General features: G+C 35.7%; 1 protein-coding gene across 5 annotated transcripts in view; it reads left to right on the forward strand.

Annotated features, from left to right (window-relative positions):
* Positions 1-25,431, forward strand: part of LOC102025938 (chromosome unknown open reading frame, human C4orf22) — a 576,439-nt gene extending 551,008 nt beyond the window's left edge. The window contains exons 5-7 of one of the 5 annotated variants that reach the window (XR_001234746.1): positions 9,037-9,166; positions 9,977-10,073; positions 25,201-25,290. Coding sequence is in view for 4 of the 5 variants with exons in the window: in XM_005388219.2 (XP_005388276.1) it covers positions 9,037-9,166; positions 25,201-25,296 (226 nt within the window). In the remaining variant the exon portion in view is untranslated. Of the gene's footprint in view, positions 1-9,036; positions 9,167-9,976; positions 10,074-11,404; positions 11,486-12,609; positions 12,648-25,200 lie in introns of those variants that run through there. The other 4 variants (XM_005388220.1, XM_005388219.2, XM_013516244.1 and 1 more) reach the window with 4 other exon arrangements.
* The last annotated feature ends 2,421 nt before the right edge of the window (positions 25,432-27,852 follow it).

Consider the following 27,852-nt stretch of genomic DNA (forward strand, 5'->3'; position numbering starts at 1 on the left):
AGAGACAGAGAGAGAGAGAGAGAAAAGAAGAAGAAGAAGAAGAAGAAGAAGAAGAAGAAGAAGAAGAAGAAGAAGAAGAAGAAGAAGAAGAAGAAGAAAAGAAAGAAAGAGAGAAAGAAAGAAAAAAAGAAGAAAAGAAAGAAAGAAAGAAAGAAAGAAAGAAAGAAAGAAAGAAAGAAAGAAAGAAAGAAAGAAAGAAAGAAAGAAGGAAGGAAAAAGAGAAAAAGAAAGAAAGAAATCTCCAGTTTCTACTGTCTGGCTTTATGAAAGAGTTTCACCAGGCAACCTGACCCTATGGTTTTAAGGGTCTGTAGGCTTTTTTCTGTGTGTTCCCATCCCATTTTTCTTCTTTGTTGAGGAGAAGGAAATGCCTTGGAATTGTGTGACTTCCTTTGAACCTGCTAAATCAAACCAAGAACTGAGACTCTCGCATTCATCTTCCCAGGGGCAAGACTCTGAAATTTCCAAAGTTAATTTGCCTTTTTCCAGTCTTGTAGACTTGAACCTGTACTGACATGAATGTACTACCCATGAGAATTTTCCTTTCCCGTCGGCAGAGACTTCTATATGCCATCCTGTGGTGCATTAGGCTTCATGTCATAAATGATGAGGTTTCATGTCACCAAGATGCAGGGCAGTATAGATGACATTTCCCACAGGTTTGTGAGCAGGCCTCTTGGTGGAGTTCACGAGACAGTAAAGTCTGTACCCAGGTTTGAACATTGTCCTTTTTTCTTGTTTCTAGGTCCCTCTACACTACACTATTTTTACAGTTTTTGAGATGTGAACATTGATACTTATATTCCCCCAAAAGTGTGTATAGACTCAATAAATCAAAGGGTGCTTTTATAATCATAGAATACTAACACTGGTGATACATAGTTCAACCTCTGAAGACAAGAGAAAAATGGAACCATTGCATTAGGGTTCAGAATTCTTAGCCAGATAGATGTTCTAGATCAATTCCCCTAATTTCCTTTTAAAAGAATTTTTCTTGCCACTTCTTTATTATCTCCGTAACAAGTGAAAAGAGCATTTATAAAATCAATTGGATTATAAATAATAGTTGCATAGGTAGGTATATATCATTCATTAGTCACAAACATTTATTGATGCCATTTATTGATATAGAGATTATAGAAAGGATAATGAGTTTTAGAGAGCTGGAAAGAAAAACACTTTTCGATATATTGTGGTTGAAGAGCTCATGTATGGCTCATCTTGTTAAGCACAATTAAGGAGGTGCTGTGAATCAGCTGCTTCGGTGAGGAGACTGAGACAAACAGGGACTGGGGATGTTGGCACAGAGAATATGGATTTAATTGTAATGTATTGCAAGGGAAACAATCTTGGAGATCATCTGTGTTTGGAAAATCTTTTACTCTTTTCTGTTTTATCTTTCCTCTTATTTCCTCTTTTCTCCTTTCTTTCTTTGTTTCTTTCTTTCCTTCTTTCTTTCTTTCTTTCTTTCTTTCTGTCTGTCTTTTTCCTTGGTTTAATTTGAATCATTTATGTTTTTTTTCTGGTTCAGCAAAAAGCTTATAGTGACATGATCCATTACGTAAGAGAAAATTTGCAAAATTATTTGAAGCAAGTAAACAAGCAATAGTTGTGTAAATTTGAACATATTGTTTTTACCTGGGAAATGAAAAGGGGGACCATACCACTAAGTTGAGTATACAGAGGCAGCAAATATCATTAGTATAAATGTAGTTCTTATTGATAATGATGGGATGTTGCTCAGGTTTCCATTTAACGTCATTACTTTCTTAAATAAAAAGAAAGCCATCTTCTGAGAGGAAATTTAAGGAGTAAGAAACACAACCAAGGTAATAAAGCTGATAGAGAAAGACAGAAAGAGAAATATAACAAATTACTCTGCAAAGTCTGGAATGCGACTAGAGCTAGGGGTTGGGAGTTTAGAATTGCCCTGATGGTACAAGTGTGCTATCTTCAGGAAGTCACCAGAAGACTTACAGATACAGAGAATGCAGTTGTTTCAGTTGATCAACAACTCGCATTTTTCATTAGAATCAGTAGAGCAGAAATTTGAGGACATAGGAAAGTGTTTATGAATCAGGGACAAGTAAAGCCATAAAGAAATGGTTGTACACTAGGACAATCAAGATAAGCCAAGGAGTCAAAGATCTCAATAAGGTCAAAATAGTAGTGTAATTAAAGTAAGAAATAGTAATTACTTTTCCAATTAAAAGTAATCAAAGGAAAGCAGATAAAAAGAGAATTTGTTTTAGATTTGATGGATTTTGCTCCATGTTTGCAGTCTACAACTTTACCAGAGCAAACTTAAACATTTTAAATCATTTTGTTAAGCTTCTTGCTCTTGATTCTCAACATAGATCTGCTAAAAAAACAAACAACAACAACAACAAAAAAACAGTAGCCATGCCACTGCCTCAATATTAGACTGTCTTGAAATTTCTTCTGTAAGATTAATTTATCTGCTGGCCTAAATCTCAACCTCAGGACAAAATTAAAAGTGCAGACAACCTTTTTATCAAAACATAACACACATGGTTTGTCCAACAACTAATAGAGTCCTTCTTTCCAACAGCAATCTCCTGATCTGCTCTTTATTGGTAGCATTTCTATTAGTGTTCTGGTCTTCTGAGCTCTGACCAGAATCTCCCTTCAGTACAGTTTAAGGCATGCCAGAGCTGCCTCTTCAGCCAGCATCTCCAAACCTTTCCAAACTCTTCCCACAAGCCATTTCCAGAGACTCCTGGACCACACAGTCAGGCATAGTCACAGCAATGACCCCATTTCTTTAGTACTAAATTCTGTCTTATTCACTTTTCTCATTGCTGAGACAAAATACTCAACACTCAAATTTAAAGCAAGAAAGGTTTATCTCATTTCCCATTTTGTAAAGGTTTTAGTTCACAGTCAGCTGACCCCAAGACAGGTATGGCAGAGAGGCACTGCAGAGAAGAAACTGTCCATTGAAAAGCAGGCCAGGCAGAAAGCAGCAAAAAGCAATGTAACAAAGTGGCAGCAGCCTTCTTTCTGTGCTTTACATTCCAGCCAGGCTACCTGTCATTTGTGCAGTGCCACCCACACCCAGGTTGGAGCACCCTTAATCCCAGCATCGCACAATTAATCCCAGAATTACATTCTAGATCCATCCAGCTTTGAAAACCCTACTTACAAATGCATGAGACTTTGGGGATTGGGGACATCTAGATACAAGCCATAACACTAAGCCACCCCTGTACTATTGAACTATACTATTGACAGCTCCTCTGTTGTCTTTCTTGAAGTGTGCTTTCTTAATGTATTCTCCTTTCTTTAGTTTGTGTAACAAGATAAGTCTCTCCTGGTCCTTTTTGATTTCAGGATAGTTCTGATTTTGGTTTAGCTCCTTACTCTCTGTTGCTGAATATCATATCTTCCTGGTAAGGTTGGTATTGCCAATTTTCATCATTTGCTGCGTATTATTTGTGGCATCAATTTAAATTCCACTTGTGCTTCCAGATCTAATATTTCATCTCGGAGAACTCTCTAAATCTTCATAAATCCACCTATTACCAATTTATGCAATTAGTATGTATTCAGCATCTACCATGAGCTAAGAAGTGTTGGAAACAGAACAGTCCACCACACAAACCAAGATCCCTGCTTTCATTTTCTTGGACAGTTCATGGGGATTTCAAGTTCAAAATATCCTATCCCACACATTCTACAATGTTTTCTTTCTCCTATAATTAATGTCCTATTAAATGACTCCATCCACATGCAGATCTAAACAAAAGCCATAGCATAATCCTAGACTCCTCTTATGTCTCATCTCTCACACGACCGTTGAGTTCTTCCATTCCACTGGTGACAGTCTTCCCAAATCCAGATCCTCACGTTCACCAACACTACATTTTAGAATTTCCTGAGCTACTGTAAGATTTTCTCAGTGTCAAAATAAATCTGTGTACTGCTTCCAAATTTGTCTTTCTAAAATTACATTTTTATCAAACTATCTCATTTTATGCCTCCTTATTTCTTAAGAGTAAGTCCAGCTATCATCCTATTGCATATAAAGTCGCTTATGATCTCTTCACCTGCTAGCATCATCTTCTCTAACATCCAGTGCCATCCATGATTCAATTAAACTGAACAACTCACATTTTCCTGAAAGCGTTGTAATGTTTTATGACACCTTTATCATGTATTTATTCTCTTGTTCCTTGTGCACCCAAAATAAACCAAGAAATACACCAAACGCCTAAAATGATATAGAGTTACAATATCTTAGTCCAGATTTTATAAAAATAAATCAATTTAATTATCTATCTAGAGAAAAGTGATACGTTAGCTATAGTGATAAGAATAAAACTGAAGCTTTTCAGTTTGTGTTTAAAAATTAAAATTGTCACCAAAATCTACCAAATAAAAAAACCAAAAACTCTTGAAAAAGTCACCTGGCAAAATTCAGTACTTTGCTTTTATACTTCACCTTAACTTCATACATTTTACCTTATAATTAGTATTTTTTTCTATTTTTCACATCAATTCAACAAGATATGAAAGGAGATCAGGAGATGGAGAAAGAGGTGAAGGAGGAGAGAAGAGGGGAATTAAATAAAGAATTAAGATATGTTATGTCCATGTGCCAGTTCCCACAATGAATGTAATCATTATGTACTGCAGACTTGTACAGATAAAATACACTTATGTGCACATATATATTATATATATTATATATATAGATATATATAAAGTTACATAAATGAGAATAAAAACTGTAGGAACTCCATTTTGGAAATTAGGATGCCATATGCCTATCTGCAGTAACATTTATCATTTAATAATTGAATACTTAGAAAATTAGAAAATCAACTAGGAAAACAAATGGTAGGAACTATATTTACAGTTCTCTTAGATTACATATGCAAGATAAATATGTATATAAATTATATTCCATAAAATTACAAATTCTTATCTTGATAAAGTGCTAAATGTCCAATTATAATAATCATTTCTTCCAAATAAATTAATTCATTCAATTAATATGTAGTACTCTGCTAATTATGCTTCTAAGCTCTGAAGATTCAGTACCTGGACAATGAATATTTAAGTGATTAGAGGAAATAAAACAATCTAAAACTCAAAAATAAAATTAACAAGTAGGATAGATGAATTCTCATTTTTGTAAAGTCCATACTTTAAATTTTGATCTGTCCAATGCTAAACATTCTTCAAAACTTAGACAAATTCATGTATTTAGCACTGTTATAAATATGAACACAGGAAAAGTCTAGAAATAAATATATACTATTGCTTTTTAGATAGTGTATAATGAAAGAGCATCACAAATCATTGCTTGAAGGTGGGATGCGGCGTCAGATAATGCTGAAACAATCATTTATCCATATATGTGTCATAACCCTACAAAGTGTGTGGGTAATTTTCCACTTTCATTTTCAAACGATTTAGAAGTCATAGTAAGTCACCTAAACCGCATCTTCTCGGTAAATTGAACCCTTCAGTCCTCATGTTCCATGAAACTCCAAATACCTCCACTGTGTGGCTTCCAATCTTGTCATCTCCATCCCAGCTAGCTGAAGCGAAGAAAGAGCACAGAAGTTTTGACAGGTTCAAGCTAGAGTGGCAAGCATCACTTCTGCCCATACCCCATGGCCCAAATTCCTGATATGCAGGTGCATGGCGAGGAAGTCTTGAGTTGTAGTCTACACACCAGCCAAATAGAAGGTAAAAGACTTGTGCTCTGGTAAGCAGCTAGTATTATAGGCAGAGGAGATTTGGGTAGCCACAACCAATAGTATGTGGGAGGAAAAAGACTGCGTGCTTGACAGAGCAGGCTCTGAGGTCAGGGTCTAATGTTAGCACCAAGGGACAGCATTTCCTGTCAGTTCTGCATGTGTAAATGGGTTATTTTATACCTACTTGATGGAGTTGGTAATAAGATTAAATGAGATAAATTGATTGCATCCCATCAGTACCCAGCACATGGGAAATTGTCACGGCTGTAATGGTTAGTTTTCTTCATTTAGGACCTCAGTATTCCTTGTTGATTGGTTTCAAGAGGAATGGTGAGTACTGCAAATAAAGAGTTTCCAGCAAATGGTTCTGGCTGGAAAGTGTAGGGAAGCGTGATGCAATCAACACCAACAAGTCCTGTCTTGTACCTTGTTTACCAAACAGCGAGCGAAAGAACAAAGATATTTGCATCAAAATACATGGAATGACACATTCGAACCATTTCCAAACTGTCCAGTATCAAGATATCACTGTGTGCTGGGGATTTAGCTCAGCAGCACAGCGCCTGCCTGGCAAGTGCAAGGTTGTGAGTTTGATTCCCCGTACTGGAAAAAACAAAACAAAACAAAAAAAAAGCTTAGTTGAGAAGGGAAAGAAGGAGAAATTTTGTATGTATGCATATACAGGATAGTTAACATAGTTGTTCTACTGTCTTCTATTTCTTTGCTGAAAGAAACTGTCAATGAGTCCTTGATTGATCAGTATTGCATGTCTCTATCTGTTTTCATGAGAAACCACTTTGAAGATATCAATATGTAATACAACAAGAATTGTTAATTTCCTACCACTTTGTTGTAACTCTGTATTGTCTGTACTGTTCTTTTGCTATTTTGTAAAAGGTTGTCTGTCTGTTAATGTTTTCCTCCTTTTATTTTTAAAATAAAAATTAAAAAAAAATCACTGCACTAGCAATTTGAGCTATTAGAACTAGCACATGAAATTAAGCCTGTTTCTCACCCCAGTGGAGGAGAATAAAAGTTGTCCAACAACCTAAATTGCTTCTTCAAAAATGTTGCATGCTATGCAAATTAACTTTTTAATGTACAGGGTATTTTTTATGAAATCTGCCTGGATTCCCGTAAAGTTTTTAATCCAAAGTCTGAGCAATGAGATAGGAATGTGTGATATAAACTACGCCACTTTAAGCATAAGTATGATTCAAGAATTATGCTCAGATTATCTATAGCTACGTATCTCATAAACAATTATTTAGAGAGGCATAAATGTCAAGTTGAAAATCACACCATGTCCCCATTCCAATTTAGCAATCTCCCAGTACAACAGAAGTCAAACTATCTTCTTTCTTATGGATTAAACTGAATTTAAAAACCCAGCTTGGTGGATGCAGAGTTAAGTTAGCTGCAATTACTTCCTCTACTGAATAAATTTGTCATTAGAGCCATAGGGACCTCCCCTGCATTTACCTATTAGGGGCTGAACTTGCCATGATAAATGTCACTCATGAAGACTAAAGGACCTAAAGGAGCATGAATGCTCCCTTCCTTTCTCTGTTCACCAATCAGATGGCTATTCCTGCTTCTTTCAGGGGGACAGAGTAAATAGAGTGTGATTGATGACTGTGATATGTCAATTTGAACAGATTAAGAGACACCTAAAGGATTAGTGGAGCACAGGTCTAATATGTCTGTGGATGACTGACAAATAGGCTACAAAGTGAGGAGGAATGACCCAGCTCTGATAGGAGAGATACCAACCAAAATACTTGTAGCTTGGACAAAATAAAAAAGGAAAGAAGGAGGAAGTCTGCCCTTTCCTTTTCAGAGAAACTCTGGTATTTGCCATTTCTTTTGGATGTTCGGCTGCAGTTTTTTCAGGCTGCCAGCCCAGATTCCAGTCTACTAATGCAGACCCACTAGCTTTCTGACACAAACTCACACCAAACTGCACTGAGCTTCAGGCCTTCGATCTTAGACTGGTTCTTCCCACTTTCTAGAACACAGACAATCATTTCGCATTCTTCCAAAGTTCTCCTTTGTAGTGAACGCTCATACACAGAAACAGCTGAAAAAAATTTTCCTTGCTCTCTGCCTCAGAAAGGGCAGATGTTCTGTATTTTGGCCATAAAATAGTAGTAAGGAACGGGAGAAAACAGTTCTCAAAAATATTCCCCATCCTGGTGATATAAATATAAAATCTATACAATTAGTCCTGAGTATCGAAAAATTTTGACTGCAAACTTATTACATTCTCAGATAATAACATAAAAGGGGTAAAATTGATGCCTCAAGAATCAATATAACTTGAATGAGTTTATTCAGTGAAATTCTTTCACTCAAAAGGAAGGAAGGGAATAACAGGGCAAAACAATGATGAAATAGGATCAGAGGAAACTGATTAACAATAAATACTAAAGAGGGAGATTGGTTCATAAACTATATGGGGAGCGTCACTGTGCCTATCATTTAGAGGCACACATCATATTAGAAATGTGTCAATAGGAATGAGAAAGATAAAAATGTAAGTACATGAAGGATCCCTCCAATCCAAATGACAGTATTATATTCAGTTTTAACAAGTAAGTATAAAACAATGTGTGGAAAAATGCGAAGTTTCGGTAAAAGATTTTAAGGAGATAAAATGCTAGGAGGCAATGATGAATAATTGAAAAACCACATGTACGCTCTGAAACACACAGCTTCGGGTTGAAATAGTATCCTTAAGACCTAGTCACCACAGGGCTTTGGTCTTACTGGTTGACCTGGCCTCCTATCCTTGCCTTGTCTGTGAGTGACAGCAGCTTAACAAGCCCTATAGTAACCACACATGCATAGATAGTTCCCTAGTTCACTGGGACATATATTGGAAAGGAGAGCCTGAAAGAAACAGATTAATTTGAAATTGTTTTGAATGTAAAGACGTGTCTTAATCTGCCTTCTCTTCCAGTAAATAATCACTTTCTACTGTAAAGAGTTTACAATAGAACTAATAACCCTAAATTGCATCAATTTTCTTCTTGACTTCCTATGAATATAATACTGGGAAAGGTCTTACAGTGTCCAAACCAGAAAGTCATGGAAGATCATCATACATATGTATCTAAATGATTGGAGGATAAGCCAGTCTAATTGCTTCTGCTAGAATTTAAATCTCACATGTTTTCTATATGGTTATACAATTTCCTATGCATTTATCTTGAATCTGAACTTCCTGAAATATTTTCTAAAATACATTTCTTAACTTAATGCATTATATGTCCTAATGCTTCCTAAATGTTTATTTTTGCAGCTTTTACAACTGGGACAGTCAGATAGCTGTTTGTAATTCAAGTCCCAATTATCAGGTGATTGATGATAATCCAAATGGCTTACTCTTCAAATATAAAAAAGACAGAAAAATTCTCAATGTGGATCCAAAGGTAATTCTGGTTCATACTTATGTATCTGTTCAAATTCTATTATATTTTTACAATACGCAAACATTGAATAACTGGCCCCTTAAGATTTTTTACACTAGAAATGAAAAACTGTTTTAAAACTTAAAGGGAATATTTTCTCTAAAAAGAAAAATTATAAAGCTTAATTAGTTTTCAGAAATTAATAAGAAAAAGTATAAGGAGAATTTAAACAGACTTTAAAGGTGGGGACAATTCTCTCCGCCCAGCAACAGAATGAGATCAACCAATGGACATTTTATTTGTTCACCTTGATCTGGAGATGTCCAGTTGCATTTGCTCTTGGAAGGGAGGTCACTTATTTAAGGATGAGAGATTCTAACCTCACATTCGTATGTGGAATTTCAACCTTTCTTTATACATGGCTATGACTGAAAAGAATATGGCCATTAGCATATGTCTAAATGTTCACTTAGAAAACACCTTATCTTTCAATATTTTAAAAACATGCCCCACTATATTTTGATGTTTGGGAATGAAGGTTGACACTTTGCTTGATATCATTGTATGCTTGGATTGTTTGGGTATTTTTTTTAACTTTTGAGAATATTTTGTTCACACGCACATGATAATATCAGTCTAGAATCCAAAGACAAGACAAATATTCCTTCAGAGTGAAGAAAATAAGAATTATGTGGTATTTGTTTGTGTAGAGGCAAGGATGAGCCAAAAGTAAAAAAAAAAAAAAAAAAGCATCAGGGTTTTTAATTTTTTTCCTAAAAGTTTGTAGAGATTCAAAATCAAAATTCCTTCTTTCATATCCACTTAATACAGCTCCTGGCACATTGAAGTGCTCAGTAACTATGTGTCCAAAAAATAAATGAATGAAATTCTATAGCAAGAAATGGATTATGTCTGCAATCCATCAGCTGTAAGTATTGGAAAACCCAAGTCAGTGATTTAAACAGAGTTGAGGCCTCTGTCCCACATGTGAGTCTAGCGAGAGGCGAGCCAAGGTTGGGCTGGCAGCTCTGCAGTCATCTGGACAGGGGGACCCCCCTCCCCAGAACACATGGGCCGGGGTACGGGGATCTAAAGCGATACAAAAGACCTGCCATCTCTGCCTTTCAAGAAAGTTTCCCAAAAACTACCACGCAATTGTTCTCACATGTCCCATTACAAGAGCAGGGCCATTTGACCATGTCTAACCTTATTAAAGACTAAGTGTAATCTTTCTTCAGGTGGCCTTGGTCCTGCACCGTGCTGTAGCTTTTTATGGGACAGGAAAAAGAGAGGCTTACGTAGACAACTAGTAGTTTCTGACACATGCTACCTCTTTCCAAAGAATATTACTTTTCTTGATCTTAGGGTTCTGAGTGAAATGAGATACTAGATCAGAAAATCTTTAGAGCCATATATATTATGAATCTATGAGTACCAAAAATGTTTATCAACACACCCGCTCTCCAGTAATGCCTCTTTTTTCTGATGAGTGTCAAAATGTGATTAGTTGAGGCAACTAAAGAAAACTTAAACATTCATTAAATTTAATAAATAGTATTCAGGATCTTTTCCTTTACAATGCTAAACTATATACATAAGAATAACATTATTAATAGTTTCATGAGGACATGCAAAGCAAATCTTTAATCAGTTTTCAAAGATACCATATTTAATCTAATTCAGGAGATCTATTTTTTAAAATGGCATATGTCAAGAATGTATGTCATGAATTATTTTTATGGGCTTAGGGGAATCATTATTGAAGGAAAACTGTTACTTGAACATGGTTCAAATAATTTTAACTAAAACTTTCATTTCCAAAATAATCAACAATGAGATTTCATAGATTTAGTCAACAATACAGGAAATATAATATTTTCCTCTTTTTTTCTGAAAAAAATTTGAATTTGAAGAAAAGATTTACAAATCTTGAAGTAAGAGCAAGAATTTAGTTAATGAGTGATAAAAGGATTATTCAGTGAATACCTGATGATAATTTAGATTCCTTTTTATTTTACTTGTGGTCTATTTTATACTTATATTTTAATTATATAGTTTTGAAGATTAAAAATTAATGTCAGATTTTCTGGAAAGAAAAATTGACCTGAATATCAGTAAGGGAAACTCTGTGCCTTATTTTACTATTAACTGGTTGTATGGCGTTAATAAATTCAATTAGCCTTCCTGGATTTTAATGTTCACCACTGGAAGGTAAATATTTGTTTTATTTGTTTGCTGTGTTTTCTTTCTGATCTCTAGAGTCCCTCCAAAGCACCAGGCTCAACTAAATCCAGAAGTACATACTTTAATAAACTGCCATTGTGATTCTGCTGTAGATTCTTCCATTCTTCTGCTATGGTTCTTCCGTGAACCACAATTTAGGAAAACTGTCTCTGTAAAAAGAAATCTGGCATACTGTGTCAGATAGAAGTAAAACAACAATCTCAAGAAATCTGGTATACTGCCTCAAATATAAGTAAAACAACAGCTAGATTTTAATTTTAGGGACCACGTATAAAATTAACATATACTTTTCATGCATGATTTCCTACTCATCCTCTGCAAAGAAATCTGATGTTTGATATTTCACGTACCCAATATAATATTACTTAGAGACCCACAGGAGGAACATGCTAAACTGTTTAGTTTTTAAATTACAAATTAAATGATAAGAATTCCATTTTATACTCAATGTTTTTCTGAATAACTTTGCTTAAAATTCTTCCAAACATGAGCATCTCCTAAATCCATCCATTCAGGTGCTATAAAATCGTGTGAAGCAAATACATCCCAGCCCTGCTATCCTTTTCTTTCAAGTATTATCCTTGAAATACTTTATGTTTAAAATTAAAGAGGTCAAGATAAATGAAAGGTAGAAACAGTGGTAAACAGGATGTGTTTCCTTTGTAAAACACAGATGTACACTCATTAATTCTGAAGTTAGTTCCCATGAAAAACAGTTGTTTGTGAATGGTACGAGTGGAAAAAGAAAATTGTGCAGGTCTTAGAACAAGTAATATGAGTTCATTGGCTAAGAAATTCCAAATGCAATAAGAGTTTGGTTGCATTGAAAACAGGACCACTGGCTTTAACTTCCCTGCAGCTGTATAACATCTGGAACAAATAAGGCAAGTTTCTATTTTTGAGTGAAGAATGCTTGTCTGAGTGATTCACACCCACCAAAATGTTTCCAGTATATTATCTTTAGAGGGCTTGCGTGGAAGTATTTTGCACTTATTTCTCAGTATTGTGTGCACAAATAAATCATATAGGCATTTTTTATATTTAGAAAATATTAACCATGGGAGAGTTTGCTTTGAGTCTTAAGATAGTATAGGTGCTCTAAAACTGGCACAATGTACCAATAAGGTGAGAGAAGACAGTGTATACAACAGTTAAACCAAGGAAGAAATTTTCTTCTTATTCACCCCAGCCTTTCTCCCTATATTCCTTCCATTTGCTAGGACAGAAAAGGCCATGGAGACTCTATCGCCTGTTAAAGGTACTTGGTTATTAAATATTCAATATGGATACATTGAAAAGTAATTGGATAAATCATCCCCTCCAAAAAACACATAACAGTAATAATTGTGTTACATTATAAAAGTTGAGTAGATTATGCCACTCATATGTGATGTATCAGTAACAGTGAGAATGACTACAGCCACCCCACTTCACATCCAACCAAATAAGTCAGAACACATTGGGGGAATTTATCATTGGAAAGAGGTTTTGTAGAGGTTGTAGAGAAATCTTTACTTTGGTGTATGCTTTCAAATCTTCTTGTGTGGTCCCAGGAATATCTAATTTAAATTATCTGAATGAAACTGTTAAATTGAAACATATTCTTGACTTATGAATAGACTTGCCTTAAGTGACCTGCTCAATGTCACATAATTAATTATTAGTAGAATCAAATCTGAAGCCTAAGTTTAAATATTATGAGACACTGGAGAAGGCAAAAAGTAAAACTTCAACCCTTGCCCTTTAACTGCTAATAGATTTTTTAAGGAAAATAAGCATAGAAAAACATGACTTTCATGTACGGCAGTCAGTAGTAATTTGCAAAAAAAGAGCGAGAAATCCTTTGGGTATTCAGTGTAAGAAGGGACAAGTTTTGGTCTGCAGGGGAGGATCTGATGGAGAGGGTTAGTGAGAGACAGCACTGGAAAAATGTTAAGTGATGTTGGAGAAGATCATCTTGTAGCTGGACTTGAAGTATAATTAGGGATTAAATTTACAGAGAGGGAGAGACAGTCAGCACCAGGGATTAAATGTATTCGCCACAATTCACAAGTATAAAAAAGACAAAGAAAAATTTAAGTAGTTCTGCTCTGTTGCTGCATTGGAATAAGGTGGGAATTAGGCCTGGAAAGAGCATAAAAAGCATCGCAGACGGCGCTGATGAGGAACTTGGACTGGATGTGACAGATGTGAAAGGTGAAACGTGTCCAGGCTCTGTGAGAGAAAATAACAGGCGGAAGTCGCATTTTAAGCTGATTGGAGAGTGTAGAACAGGACTGACCAGTGAGGAAAAGCAAACCGGAAGTAAGATCAGTAACGATAATCTAGGTAAAGAGTCAACAAGATCATAAGTAAGGGTCCTGCTACAGTTTAGTGGATTTCAAATTGATTTTGAGTCAATATTATAGCTACATGACAATTCAAGCAAAGACAAAACTTGGAAAATGTATATCTGTCTAGAAAAAGTTTTTAAGGATCTCACTCCCCCAGCCTTCAAAGAAGAAAGATCTACTGGAACACCTCTTCTACATATCTGCTTGATAAATGCCTGACAATAAAACAATCAAACCAAACCACAAGATCTTTGAGGTGGTGATGCTTGTGTTAAGTGGAAGACATTGGTGACACAAAAGACATTGGTATAGAATAGCCTTTGTGGATGCACTGCTTCACAGAGTTTAGGCACGTTCAATATAACTTACGTGTTCTTTTAGTGGGATCTATTCATGTTTTTGTTCTGTGTCACTACACACATGCATTGCTATACACAGGAGCCTAGGCTCCTCATTTTGAAAATTGCTCACTGTTGTTGAGTCCTAACAACAAGCTACTTCAGAATGCAAATTTTTATCACAGAGGTCGCTCATCAACTCTAACTCACCCTGGGTTGATCAGTAGCAATTCTGTCAATTCAGAGAAGCATTTCCTCTTTCTTTCTCTTCAAAGTGGACCATCAGAAGAACTACAGGACCCATTCCTCAAGAAGCAAATTGAATCCAAAGATAATTAAGCCCAGGAATCTATAGTTTTAAAAGTCTGCCCACATGATCCTGAGAATTGGCTGGATTTGATATCTACTGCCTTACATTATAATATGGCATTGGCTGTTGCTTCACCGTACTGTTTGTGCTTCAAGGAATCAAGATCCATAAGATAAAATGAAATTCAATTCAACCATCTTAATTTTAAATAGTTTAAATTATACATTCTCAAGCCTGCATAAAAAGACAAGAAAGGACAGACCACATATCAAAGATTTCTGGATAACCTTAACAAAAAATACACCCACGCCACATACTTCAGCTGGTAAACCGCTGCTATTTCTCTACTGTTTGGATCATTACAAAAGGTGGATGACTTGGGGCTGGTACTCATTCTTGCTATCATTGCCTCCTTCAAGAATCACTTTGTGAATTTTTTTGTCTAGAGGCTTAAATGAAGCAATATAAATGGCAGAAATTTGCATAAGTTGTAAGAGGAATGGCAAGAAGTCCTTCTGGTTGTTTTACTATGATATCGACAGTACTAGCATCATCCCTGCACATGGTAGGTGCTCAGTAAACATCTGGGGAATGGACAAATTGAACATTAAATATTTGCTAAAGCAATGAATGGTTGGGCCAAGAATAATCCTGGAAACTTTTGAGGTTAACTTTAAAAAATTTTAGGATCTCAGGCCCTAGAAACATATGTAAAGCTAAAGATATTTTTAGCTGAAAACTACCAGAATAATTGACTCTGGCACTTTACTCTGGTTGGTAATGAACTGAGTCTTGAGGTTCTTTGCTGGGCCTTGGAATACTGACCCTGGGTGCCCAGGGCAATGGCAGTGTATTAAGTGCATGAGTAAATAAATGCAGCAATTATTTTATTATTTTTTAAATAAATGTGTGGACATTTTTGCATAGTATTCAGATGCTAAAAACCAAATATGTCAAACTATTTTTCTAGGAGTAAAAGAATATCTAGGTAAGCAATATTTAAAATAAGAAATAAATTTGATCAATAAAGACACCTCTTCTGGGTCTGGTTTATTTATTTTTTTATTGTTTAATTTGAAGGAAGATTTCCGCACCATCTTCCCACAGCTCCGCTCTCCTCTGCTCTGTTCCTCTCCAGCAACTCCCACCCAGGCACTCTGCTTCTGCCTCTGAGTTCACTGATGGCTCTTCATCTCCTATACCACCCAGCCTGTCAAAGCTCTGAAACTGCACTGCTCACAAGGGGAGCTCATAGCGTTCCTGCATTTGTAGGAGGATGGTACAGGTTTAACCTCACAGATTCCACCCTCCACTGAAGATATTCAGTTCTACAGTCTGTTTTGAGGGACGACATATATTTCCTTTTGAACTTTGAGAATAGATCCCACAAGCAACATACTATCTAGAATAAGACTATGGTTTCTTCAAAGTCCTCAAGGAAGCCCCCTCAAACTCTGCTGCAGAATGGACCTAATACTGGGCCAGTGGGCCAGTGGGGCAGGGGATGCTACTGAATTGCCAGCACCACTTTTTGGCCCTTGGTTCTCCCTTAGAGGCCTCTTGTTGGTTTTTAACTGTGGCACGGTTATTAAGTTAAGCTGAAGTCTTGCCAACTTTCTGGTTTTGCTGCCCAAATTACTAAATGTTTGGTTGATTATAGCCCTAAAACATCCACATACTAAGTAGCTTTTAAATATTTTCTCCCCTGGGCAATCACCTGGTATATCTGAACTGAAAGTCCACCACATATAAATTAAGTATTTATTCAAGTAACTACTGCTACAATCAATGGCCTTAAGGAATACATTAAAAATTACATAACAGAGCTTGGCTTTTATGAATTAAAGCTAAAGCTTAAATATCGTATCCTCCTCTTGACCTGGAAAACTGATCTTAATTTTATAGATAGTATTTATGGAACAACCCCTAGAGATAAGCACATTATTGTAAAGTGTCCAGTTCATGAAAGCATATATGAGGTACAGCACAAGAAAGGTGAGCCGGAGGAAAGAAGAAAATGAAATATATAACTTTGAATCATTATATATCTTTCAATGATTAGTAAGTAGAGCACGTGGTATCTCTTCAATGTCCAACTTGAATGTCTACAGAGAAAAGTCCATATCCCAATAAAACATACATAATAAAGAAGTTACATTTGAGCTTCCAATTATTAGAGTAGCCTCATCAAACATGACACCATGGGGCTAGGGATTTAACTCAGCAGCACAACGCCTGCCTGACAAGCACAAGGTCATGAATTCGATTCCTGATACCAGAAGAAAAACAAAACATGACGCCAAAGGCAGGAAGAAGCACTATGGCCTGGAGAAATAAGGCTGGAGAGGCTTGAGGAAGAAAGCTTGACACCAGTTCTTGCTCACTTTTTTGTGAAATGTAGTATCACCAGCCAAGGAATATGTGAAGGTGGAAAGTTAGTGTCCTGACTGGATGAAATGACTAAGAATAAAGTAAATGTTTCTTGCATTATCTCAAAAACCTGATATCTAATGACAAAAACGCAAGTATTTAAGAAAGCCCCTGAGTCAGGCGTAAGGTCACTGCAGGTTCAAGCCCTCAGTTAAGGAATTGTTCTTCCTTACGAATTTCTCTGGTCTCAAAATGTGAAGGAAGCATGTACTCCCATTACTCTTTCTCAGCCTTTCAGCATTCTAGCCAACACTTACAGTCTGAGGCATCAAACTCCAAAAGAAGATGAACGATGTTGATGTTTATCAGAGTGAAGAACACAAGAGCATGAATAGTGATTAAAGCCATCAGCAAGAAAAACTTCACGTGAATAGGATCTGTGTGGCTGTTGCCATCTGAGATATCTCCAGTATAAACAGTGGTGGCCTTGGTCATGTGCATTGCCTTATACAGCCAAAGCAAGAGCAAAACCTAATATTAACAAAATTGCCAGTTCCAACTTGGTAGCCCAGAAAACTATCTCTTCAGCACATGAGGGTCTCCAGATTGGTTCTAATCTTTGGGGAAATCTAACTTATTTTAAAAACATGAAAAGTTTTTTAGATGTATCTGAAAGTCAAAAAGATATATACACATGACCACATGCATAGTACTATAATAACGTTTCAGGAAATTGAAAGAAGTACCTCATCCTTAAGGTATTCTACTTAAGAACTGTAGACCTGAGAGCTCCCTCAAATGCCTGGAGGCAAGAGGAAGAGCTAGAAGAACTGCAGAACAACCTGGAAGGGCCCCAGGAGTGGCTGCCGGGGCTCATGCAGGGCAAAGCCCTCTAAGAGCGTCAATGTACCTGTACCAACTCCCCACAAGGAATGTGATCATTTTGTACTGCACACAGCTACTAATCATAAATAAACAGAGAAAGCTGTCTACAAAGATTTAACTAGCTCTGTGATAAGGGAAAATGACTTGACCCTTTGAACATGTCTGCAACTCCGTGTTCTCAACTGCAAAAATCTGTTAAAATAACCATTTTCTAAAGCGTTTTGTGAAGATTAAGTAAGGGAATATGTCTAAAACACTTGCCACTGCATACGTGCCCAAGAAATGCTTGTTGCTACCCAGTAGTGTATTACATCAGAAACCATGGAAGTTCTCAAATGATGGTCATTTTTCACTACACAAGTTAAAAATTGGAAATAATCTATATGTCCAGGAATGGCTAAATTGTGATAAATCCCCATGAAGAAATAGTATGTTCAAGCTATATGTACTATGTTGGTGTATCATTACAAATAGTATTCAAGATATACATGATATTAAGTGTAGCAAGCAAATTGTAAAAGTGTAGGAATATTCTATCCCATGAATTAGTCATAATTTGCAAATATTCATATACGTGGACATTAATGTTTGTTTCTATTTTCTTTCAACAACTCTTGACAACCAAATTTATGGGGTCTTTTCCTCCCCCTTGGACCTATTTCTAAAAAGGAAATTGCTTAGTCAAAAAAGATATACTTTGTAAAGCTTTAGAAAGCTGTTGTCAAATTGAGTGGCAGTAAGACTCTTATCAATTTACACTGATACCAGCATTGTATAAGATCCGTATTCATGCTTTTGAACCTTCATGAATTTTGCTGCCCAAATTTCTATGGCATCATTTTTGTTTGCATTTTTATTTTTGGAAATGACCACTGCTTTCATGTAAGTGTTAGTATATTATATGTCATCATCTATAATTGTTACTGCCTTCTATTCACTTTCCTATAAGATTTAAGTGGAGTTTTTTAAGATCTGTTTTTGAATATTCTATGTATAAAGGGTAGAAAAATCTTGTGACACACTACAATTTAGGTATCTGTTTTTAACTTTATCATTCTTATATGATAAGGCTTATGGTAAAAAGAAGTTGAAAATTTTATACAGTTCAAGCTACCAACTTTGCTTTCTAATTTCTTTCATTGTTTCTCTTTCAAAAAAGATTCTCATATTAAGGATAAAACTTTTATCCAAATTTTCTTCTCAACTTGTTTGCACATTTAAATTTGAAACTCTTCTGGGATTTGGTGCAGCAAGGTTGGAGTCTCTTTATTCTGTTCCATCAATTACCATTTTCAGTAACATTACTGTTGATCTTATCCCATTATATTTTTTATCATGTTTTATACTTGACTTGAAGTCTTATCTCCCCTGGGACCTAAAAATGGCTTCAGGCTGAAGTCTTTTCACAGCTCCTTCCAGTGCTGTGAATTTGAAGTGAGAGCTTTCTTCGAGCTGCATTTTCTCAACTGCCACATTGCTTGTTTCTGTTGTTTGTGTGAGACTGCTTTTTGCACTTTTATTATCTATGGCTAAGAAACACATTCTAAAAGAAGACATCCTCCTCACACTGACAGGAAATGAACATATACAAAGTATTTTAACTCATGAATTAGTGAAACATCTATAAGGTGTTACACCTGGGCCAAAGGAGTGTTCTGTGAGCAGAGACATAATGGGAATAAGAAATTATAAAATAAATTTATAAATGCACAAATGGTTGTGTCAAAATCAGTGCAAAAATAAGTTCCATCCCATTGGACACAGCTACTTTGCACTCCTGGTGAAGAATTAGTTGATTGTTGGACTTCTACAAGTGACTGAAATGTCACGGAGAGTAAGTGCTAGAAAATCAAGTAATCCCAGTGTCCACTATTCGATTTTCTGCCCACTTCAGAGTTTCTCACAAGTTTTTCCAACAGTCTCCTCTCCTGTTTTTATCATAATCATTTCAAGAAAAGATAATTTTTTTATCATATGACAAAGCTTATTTCATTATTTTTGCCTGACTGTTTACATGGGTACAGGAAAGGATTGTTTTATAACGCAGGATAACTTAAGCTTACTTTATGAAACCATATAATTTTTAAAAAATAAAAATTTAAATCATTCCTAGAAATTTTCTTAAGGAATCTCAAATTAAGCTCCCATAGTCTGTTATTTGTTGTCCTGAGCATAGGATTTCACCTGTAATACCTAAAAATTTGGGTAATTTTTCTCTTTGGAACATCCTCAACGTGTCCTAAAGTTACTTAAATATAAGACTTCATATTATTAGACCTTGCAGCAAAAAAATAGACCAAATTGCCTTGAAGGACTTTGTAGACATTGCTCCCATAAGAGCTAAACTTGATTAAATTAACATTGCTTTCAAATATGACATTCCAGTCAAGGCCTTGGTTTTTATAACTTGTGTGACCACCTTCTAATAAAAAGGACAACTCCTTCTTATGAAATTTATGTAAATTACTAAATGGCTGCTGAAAGTAAGTAGACTTAGTAAGAATTTCAGAATCCTAGAAGAATAAGTGAGAATCAGATATCATTTTAAAATGGTGTCTTTCAGTTTTTAAAAGTAGAATCTACTATATTTCTACAGGTTACACACAGATTAAAAAGGAAAAAGAATGTGCTTTAATACCCAGTAAAAAAAATATTTAAAAAATCAAAAATATTCTAAGGAAAAAGCCACCAGGAGTTTTTTCTTGGTGGTTCATTCAGTCCTATTGCAGTGAATTCCTACTCTGCTGAATCTTACATTAGTCATCATACACTGCCTTTTTTTTTTTTTTAACCTAAAAAGGTTCCTAGAAATCTTATCTCAGTCCGTCCACGGAGAAATCCTGAAAGTTGTCTATGACTGTGAGCTCAACTTTTAAGTATTAGTGGTTAAAGTACAGGTACAGTTCTTTTCCAAGAGATCCTAAGACTATCCTTGCTTGTTGAAAGCAAAAATCCTGGCCCACTATCTATAAGAGAATTCAGGGTAGCATTAAAGTAAAATATTACTATCTGTAAGTAATCGGACACCCAAATGACTGTGTTTTAATCATTATTAAAATTTTAAGTGTGAACAGTCAGGTAAAGATTCATAACAAGAGTACAGCAGAAAAAAAGTTTAGTTCTTTCTGTGGCATAGAAAACAAAAAATAAAGCCACTACAAAAAAATATTACATAAAGCATCTCTAACGAAAACTATTAAATCTACTTTTAAAATCTGGGAATGATATATCTAATCAAAACTATCTGAAAACAATTTTACTGAAGGGAAAAATCTTGAAATAAGACCTCAACATATATAGTGTTTAAACAATTGAAATTATAGCTGATGACATTATATATATTTATGTAACATAACCAGTCAAAGCACTGCTAGAACTCTGATAAGCATAAGAAAACCTGATGGAATATTCCTAAGAGTTGCAATCAGTGTTTTCTGTGAGGTTAAATATTTGTAAGACACTGAGGGCAATGACAGCACTCTAGGCACTTCTCATAAAGTGTGTAAAATGTCTGAAATATTTGTTTATAATGCCCTATATATTCACACTAACCTGGGAGAAGCTAAGTATCGCTTCTGATTTGACAGTTCTTCCTGTGGAATTTCACAAACAAGATTACTTATTTTTAGCACCTTTGTTTTTAGTGAAAGGCAAAGTCTTTGTGACTTTTTTCCAAGGTCCCTCTGGGAAATCTCAAGTAAGATATGCTGAAAGTGTAATTTTTTCCTACATTTCAAAACTCATTATGGAATGGCAAAAGTCAGGAAAAAATTATCAGAGAATATCTGGACACTAAGACAAGTTCAGAGTGTCAGGGAAATACTGAAGTGATATTTAAATAAACATTTTAAACAATAAAATGTTTAAAAACAAACAGATGTTAATGTGGTTATAAATAGCCTTAGCTCTTCAAAAGTGTGGAATCTTTGTTCCTTTTATTTTTTCTTTTTTGAAAATAAGAATGTAACAAATAAATGCAAAGAACAGAAAATTCTTCTTATAATACACAGAATCTTTGCTATATAAGCAGGTTACACAAAGGTTTTTGAATGCTTTTCATAGAATAGCCAAAGGAAAAATCAATAAGCCAAGAAAGCAAGGCCATTAATCTTGAGCAAACTTTACTCACACTTTTTGCACATTTCAGCTTCTTTTCAGACCCAATTACTACAAACCAAGGCAAGAAATTTTATTTCCAAAATTTGTCATTCTTTTTATTTTCTCCTACCATAAATTCTCCTAGGATCCATGAAAACAAAACAATTTTACTTTAATACCCTGGTAAATCTTGCTAATTATCAACTATAAATCTAAAAGATTTTTGAACTCTGTGATAAGCCTCAAGATTGTAGAAGTGTTCTGAAATGGGCAGAAAACTCTGAAAACTACATGGTGGGGGGCAGACAGAGAGAAAGAGACAGAGAGAGCGGGAGAGAGAGCTAGGGATGGAAGAAGGGAGGGAAGGAGAGAGAGATTACACTATTACTGTGTATACCATTGTCCACTGCTGCTCTATACAGTACTACTACCAACCCCCTCCTATGGAAAAAATCTACACTCTATTTAAAACACATATGTAGAAAGCAATTTTGTTCAGTTCCCATTATTCCTAGCATGGTCTCAACTATTCCTACTAAAAGTGACGTTTAATCTAGATAACTTCTATTTCACAGAGGGGACTGGAAGTAGAAAATCAAGCACTATTTTTCACACGCAATTTAGCAAACCAGAAATTTTATATTACAACTTTTTGTATCTATACACATATCTTTTTAATCAGATAAATTATACTTTCAGGAACCAAAGACAGGCACTTTCCATAAGCAAAAGTACATAAATTAAAAATTATGCTTGTTAGGCATCAAGTTTCCAGAATTCCTACTTAGAATTATTAGTAGATACTAGATGAACATTCATTATATAATTCTCATTAATACCATTTTAAAAGTTTTTGTTACCTAAAGATTTTGGGAAGTATATTCAAGTTGACATATTTTAATTACTGTGGTAATAAAGTTTTCAGAACAATTTTATTCAACTGAATACATTTTTGCATTTCTTGTTATTTTAAATGCTGTATATAACATTAATTTACTTGATGAATATACCTCAATAAATTTGAGAAGTCTACCAAAAAGAATAAAATGTTTATATTATGCCTAATAATATAAAATAAATAATAAATAAATTTGAGAAGTCTACCAAAAAGAATAAAATGTTTATATTATGCCTAATACTGATGAACCAGAAAACACAGTTTTGTATTAAACCAAAATTATACCAGGCATGGTGGCGCACACCTGTGATCTCAGCACTCGGGAGGTTGAGGCAGGAGGATCCTTACGAGTTCGAGACCAGCTTGGGCTACAAAGTGAGCTCCAGACCAGCCTGAACTGCATAGCAAGACCTTGTCTCAAAAAGACCAAAATAAATAAATATATAAAAAATAAACCAAAATTACTACACTAGTCTTATTTATCAAAGATTAACTGTATTTGCTAGACTTCAAATTTTCAAAAACAATTTTGAGTTTCTGTAAGACTTTTTAAATATTATGCATTTAAAGTATCATAAATTCAGTTTCCTCATTTTCTAGGAATTTTATGACTGTATGATTTACAAAAGAAATTATTTATATAAGAACTCTCTTTAGACCAATCAGGAAAGTGTTACTCTAGAAGATTTTTCAGTCAAATTTATTGCACTCCAGGGATAAGAAAATGTTGTGCATATTCAAGAAGAGACAAAGGTCTTCCTAAATTATAAGCGTCTATACACATGACATACAAACGTCTAATAACTTCAGAGCTCAACATTAGTAACAGATCAAAAGCAAACATGCAAAAAGAATCATCAGTTCATATGTGAAAGAGTTGTTCTCATCCCTGAAGACACAAAATTCTTAATTTGAGCTTAAAATAGACAAGAAGACAAGCAATAAAAATACTGTACTATAAAAATAGATTCCCTGTTATATGCCACCCAGCAGAAAGTAAACCTCTGTAATACATTAATCTATCTACAGTGATCACAGGAAACTAAAGCCAAATTCCAAATCATTGCTGTCATGAGTAGGGAACAACTTATCAATTGTAAGCATTTCAAAGGCTAAAACAAACAAAAGAAACAGTAAAAATACAGAGTAAACAGAGGATCAGTGAAGTTAATGTCTTATTGCTACTGGGGATTTACCTCCAGGAACCTAGAAAAGAAACCCATATTCAACCTGTCAGGAGGTGTAAACACTTTCCTACAACCAGCGCTGCTCTGCCCTCAGAGCAGACTTCCGGCATCAGCAGGAGCCCCTCCTAAAAGCTGCAAGAAAATTTTCTAAAAAGGATATAGTTGTAACTCTCATACAACTACAAAACAAATCTGCTACAAATTCCATTCAATTCATTCATTATAGAAAGGACCTGAAAGTGAATACACTCAGTTCAAAGGAGAATTCAAATACCAGCAGTATATACAGGGTAAAATGAAATAGATTCCTGTGCAGAGAACTAACTAACTGCATTCCAGCGGACATAGCTAACTTGCATCTTTGTAGATGATGATATTGCATGACTGGCAGTTCTCTATGACCTAAAGGACTGAAGGAAAACAAAAGGGAGAGCAGAATTAAGTGAACAGGTTGAGCAATTTGGAAACTCGGGGTTTTGCCCATCTTAAAGACTACAATTTTTCTGACTCCATAAAACACTGGTCCAAAATTTTCTTTTTCAACTGATACAAGAAACTAAGTACTATAAGAAAATCCATACCAAAGCTGCACGTTAGCCCCAGTTCTGTTTCTTACCATTATTCTACATGATACAAGGGAGACCAAGTATCAGCATATTTTTGCATATCAAATATGCAGAAATCCCAATGGCTAATATTGTCCAATTGTTGGTATTGTGTAACTCGTTTAGAATGTTTCCTCTCCAAGAATTTGCTTCATCCAAACCTCTCTGTTCTCTTTTCATTAACACCACATTAGCGAATAGTTATTCTCAGAGTTGCTCCCAGGGAGCCTATGAGCATGACTGACAGTACTGAATAGAGGTAAGTGAACCAGATCATCATTTGAACAGATTATAATATGAGGGAGGGAAAAGCAGATCAGCTGGTTTTAAACTTTTATGAAAGAAGTTCTTTATGAAACCCACAGTGGAAAGTTTCTTCCACTAACTTGAGCCAAACGTGAGACATTTTGTTTGATAAACTAAAAAATCAAGGTAGGATTCTTTCTGATTTATAAAACTTCAGAATCACATGTGTTCCTTAAAGCTCTCACTAGAATTCCTACAACATTAGTGAATTTTACGCTTCATCAGAGTCTAGACCAACGTGAGCTTAGAACACTACATTGACCCCACGTACTTCAGTAATATCACAGCCCGGGCCCACAAAGCTCCTAATAGGAATCCTCACTGCTCCTGAGAAAAAACATTCATGAGGGAAACATGTAATGGTCTCCTTGAAAACAGCCTTTTTAGCGAATTCTGTTTTCTGAAACACTGAAGCAAAAGAATATTCATTTGATGTCACTGTTGCACAGCCTTGACTAACCATGGAATTTGTGCATTTTAGGACCATCCAGGAGACAACTCTACCAGAATGTCCATCCAGACAGACCTCTACACACAAGCTGTCATTTTTGACCACATCTCCAGAAGGAAGACTTAAGCACCAACACCCTAGATGGTTTCCTTATTGCTTGCTAATTTTAGACAAATTCTGTACTTAGCAACCAATTAGAATCATAAATGAGTCCTATAGCTGGAAGGCAAATTAAAACAATAAAAGTTAATAGAAAGAAAATGGTAATTCTTTTTATTGTATAGCTAGCCTACCTCTTGATCTGATTTGAGGTTTTTCTTTCCATTTTTTTTTTTTTCTTAAATTCTGAACACTAAGGCTGATTGCAACAGTTCATGGAAGAGAATCTTGTTGCCACTTCAAAGATACACTAATGAGTGACATATTTTGCAGCTCATATTTTCCAAAACAAAAATGTTCCAGGTCCCAGTGTTGCCAAATCTAGTGAACCCAACATTATACCATGTGGCAGCGCTAGCAGTGCTGGATCCTGGAATCACTGAATATTGATAAGGTGCCCCAAATGGGAAGATGGGCATAGGAAACACCAGATGGATATAAAGTTTTCAATACATACTGAGTAAATAAAATCTGAGGAATTCCATGAGATGATTATGAAATGCATAAAAGGTCTGATGCACTTATGGGTCTGGCAACCTGAATCTCATGGAATCTCATGACAGTGAAGCTTCAGAGATGAAATCTCAAGGAAACCAGAAGGTTTTAGAGAAACAAAAGAAATGAACATGTTTTCCCAATGTTCCCTGCGGGTGGCTGGGGAAGATATTATTCAGAGTCCACTCTTTATTTAAAATTAATAATTGGTTATCTTGTCTTTTGCATTCATTTCTCTTCCTTCTCTTAAGAACCTACTGCTGAGGCAGTTCAGTGGGGCCAAGCAAGGTGGCTGTCTGTTCTGTGTATATGTCAAGGATCAGGGGTGGATGTGGGGGAGCCCAGGACAGAGTGTCAGAGTTGAAACTGACAAGAAGGGTGAGTTCTTGGGGAGCTGATGATGTAACATGAAATGCCCAGTCCCAGGCAGGGTAAGTACAGTGATGTGAAACTGGATGTGTACATATTGGTGTGCCTTCCTAGTTTTCAATATACACAATATATGCCACAGATACAGAATCTGTGCATGTGTGTGTCTTAGTTATTTTTCTCACTGCTGAGGCAAAATATCTGACACTCAAAGTTAAAGAAGGAGGATTCATTGTAGCTCATTGTTCATAGAGGTTTCAGTTCATAGTTGGCTGGTTCCAAGGCAGCATGGTATGGCAGAGGAGAAACAGTTCATGGCAAGCAGAAGGCAGAAGGGAGCTAGGCAGCAAACAGTAAAGTACTGAAGCAGCAATAGCTCTCATGCTGTCCCTTATACTTTTTCCAAGCTACCTTCCCTAAGGGCATGTAGCACTCACACCCAGGACAGGGCACAGTTAATCCTACCATCACACTATGAATCAATTCCACCATCACATTTTTAATCTCAACAGCACACACTCTTGATCCAGCCACCTCCAACAAGCTCCACCTCTGATCACATGAGGCTTTGGAGGAATATCTAGAAATAAACCCTAACAATGTGCAAATGCATCCTCACGGGTATACACATGTCCACTGAGACAGAGAGGAACAGTAGTACTCCAGCATGAATAAGCACAACTAGTAGCCAGATCGTAGGTTCTCAGGTTCTCAGCCCCATTTTCCATGGAAAAGGAGCAGGGATCCCTGGGGAAATGACGGATTCAAGGCTGAGGCAAAACAAAATGAAACAGCCTGGAGAAGACTTCGCTAGAAAGCTAAGAGGTTAGAAGGAGATTTATCAGAAAGACACAGAACCCAGCCTGAAGGTTCCGACTGGCCCAATCTTGGTCAGCTTAGGAATCAAAAAACTAACGATAACTTCAGGAATCAAATAAGTAACTGTGAGTCCATATTGATCCACAGACATGAATAAGTTGGAAGTTAGCGGTACTTCACAAAATGCTTATTAATTATATATGGAATAATGGAAATGATAAAAGATACCAATTTTAGCAAGTTATTTGAAGTGAATATCATCAGTAATGAGGCAAACTGATTTTGTGCTTGCCCAAGTAAGATTTATGTCTGAATCAATCAATCAAAGATCACATGTTAAATTGGAACAGCAAGACTTATCTGATGCAACCAAGGAATGCAGCATCTCTTTTGTAACAGCCTGACAAGGTTGCACAACCTCAGTCTAATCAGGAGAAACTCAGACAAATCTGAGTCCAGGGACATCATGCAAAATAACTGGCCTGTAATCTTCTAAAGCGTCAGGTCATGAATGTAGAGCAAAGACAAAGTAACCAGTCCAGACCAAAGGAGACCATGAAGCCATGACAACCAAGTAGAAACCATTGTTCTGAGTTGGATTCTGATGCCATAAAGGTAATTTTGGGACAACTGGTAGAAATTTAATGTTTTCTGAAGAATAGATGGAAATGCTTAATAAATGAAAGTGCTTTTTTATTTATATTTTAATTTTTTAATTTAGAAAATTATTTTGTGGTTATACAACACAGTTTACTTAATGGTAGGAAATTGCACTAAAGTATTTGTGAGTCAAGGGGCATGGTATCAGCTATTTATAAATATTTCAGGGAGAAAGGTCAT

This window comes from Chinchilla lanigera, unplaced genomic scaffold (genome assembly GCF_000276665.1).
Source record: "Chinchilla lanigera isolate Chin_1 unplaced genomic scaffold, ChiLan1.0 scaffold00032, whole genome shotgun sequence".
Taxonomy (NCBI): domain Eukaryota; kingdom Metazoa; phylum Chordata; class Mammalia; order Rodentia; family Chinchillidae; genus Chinchilla; species Chinchilla lanigera.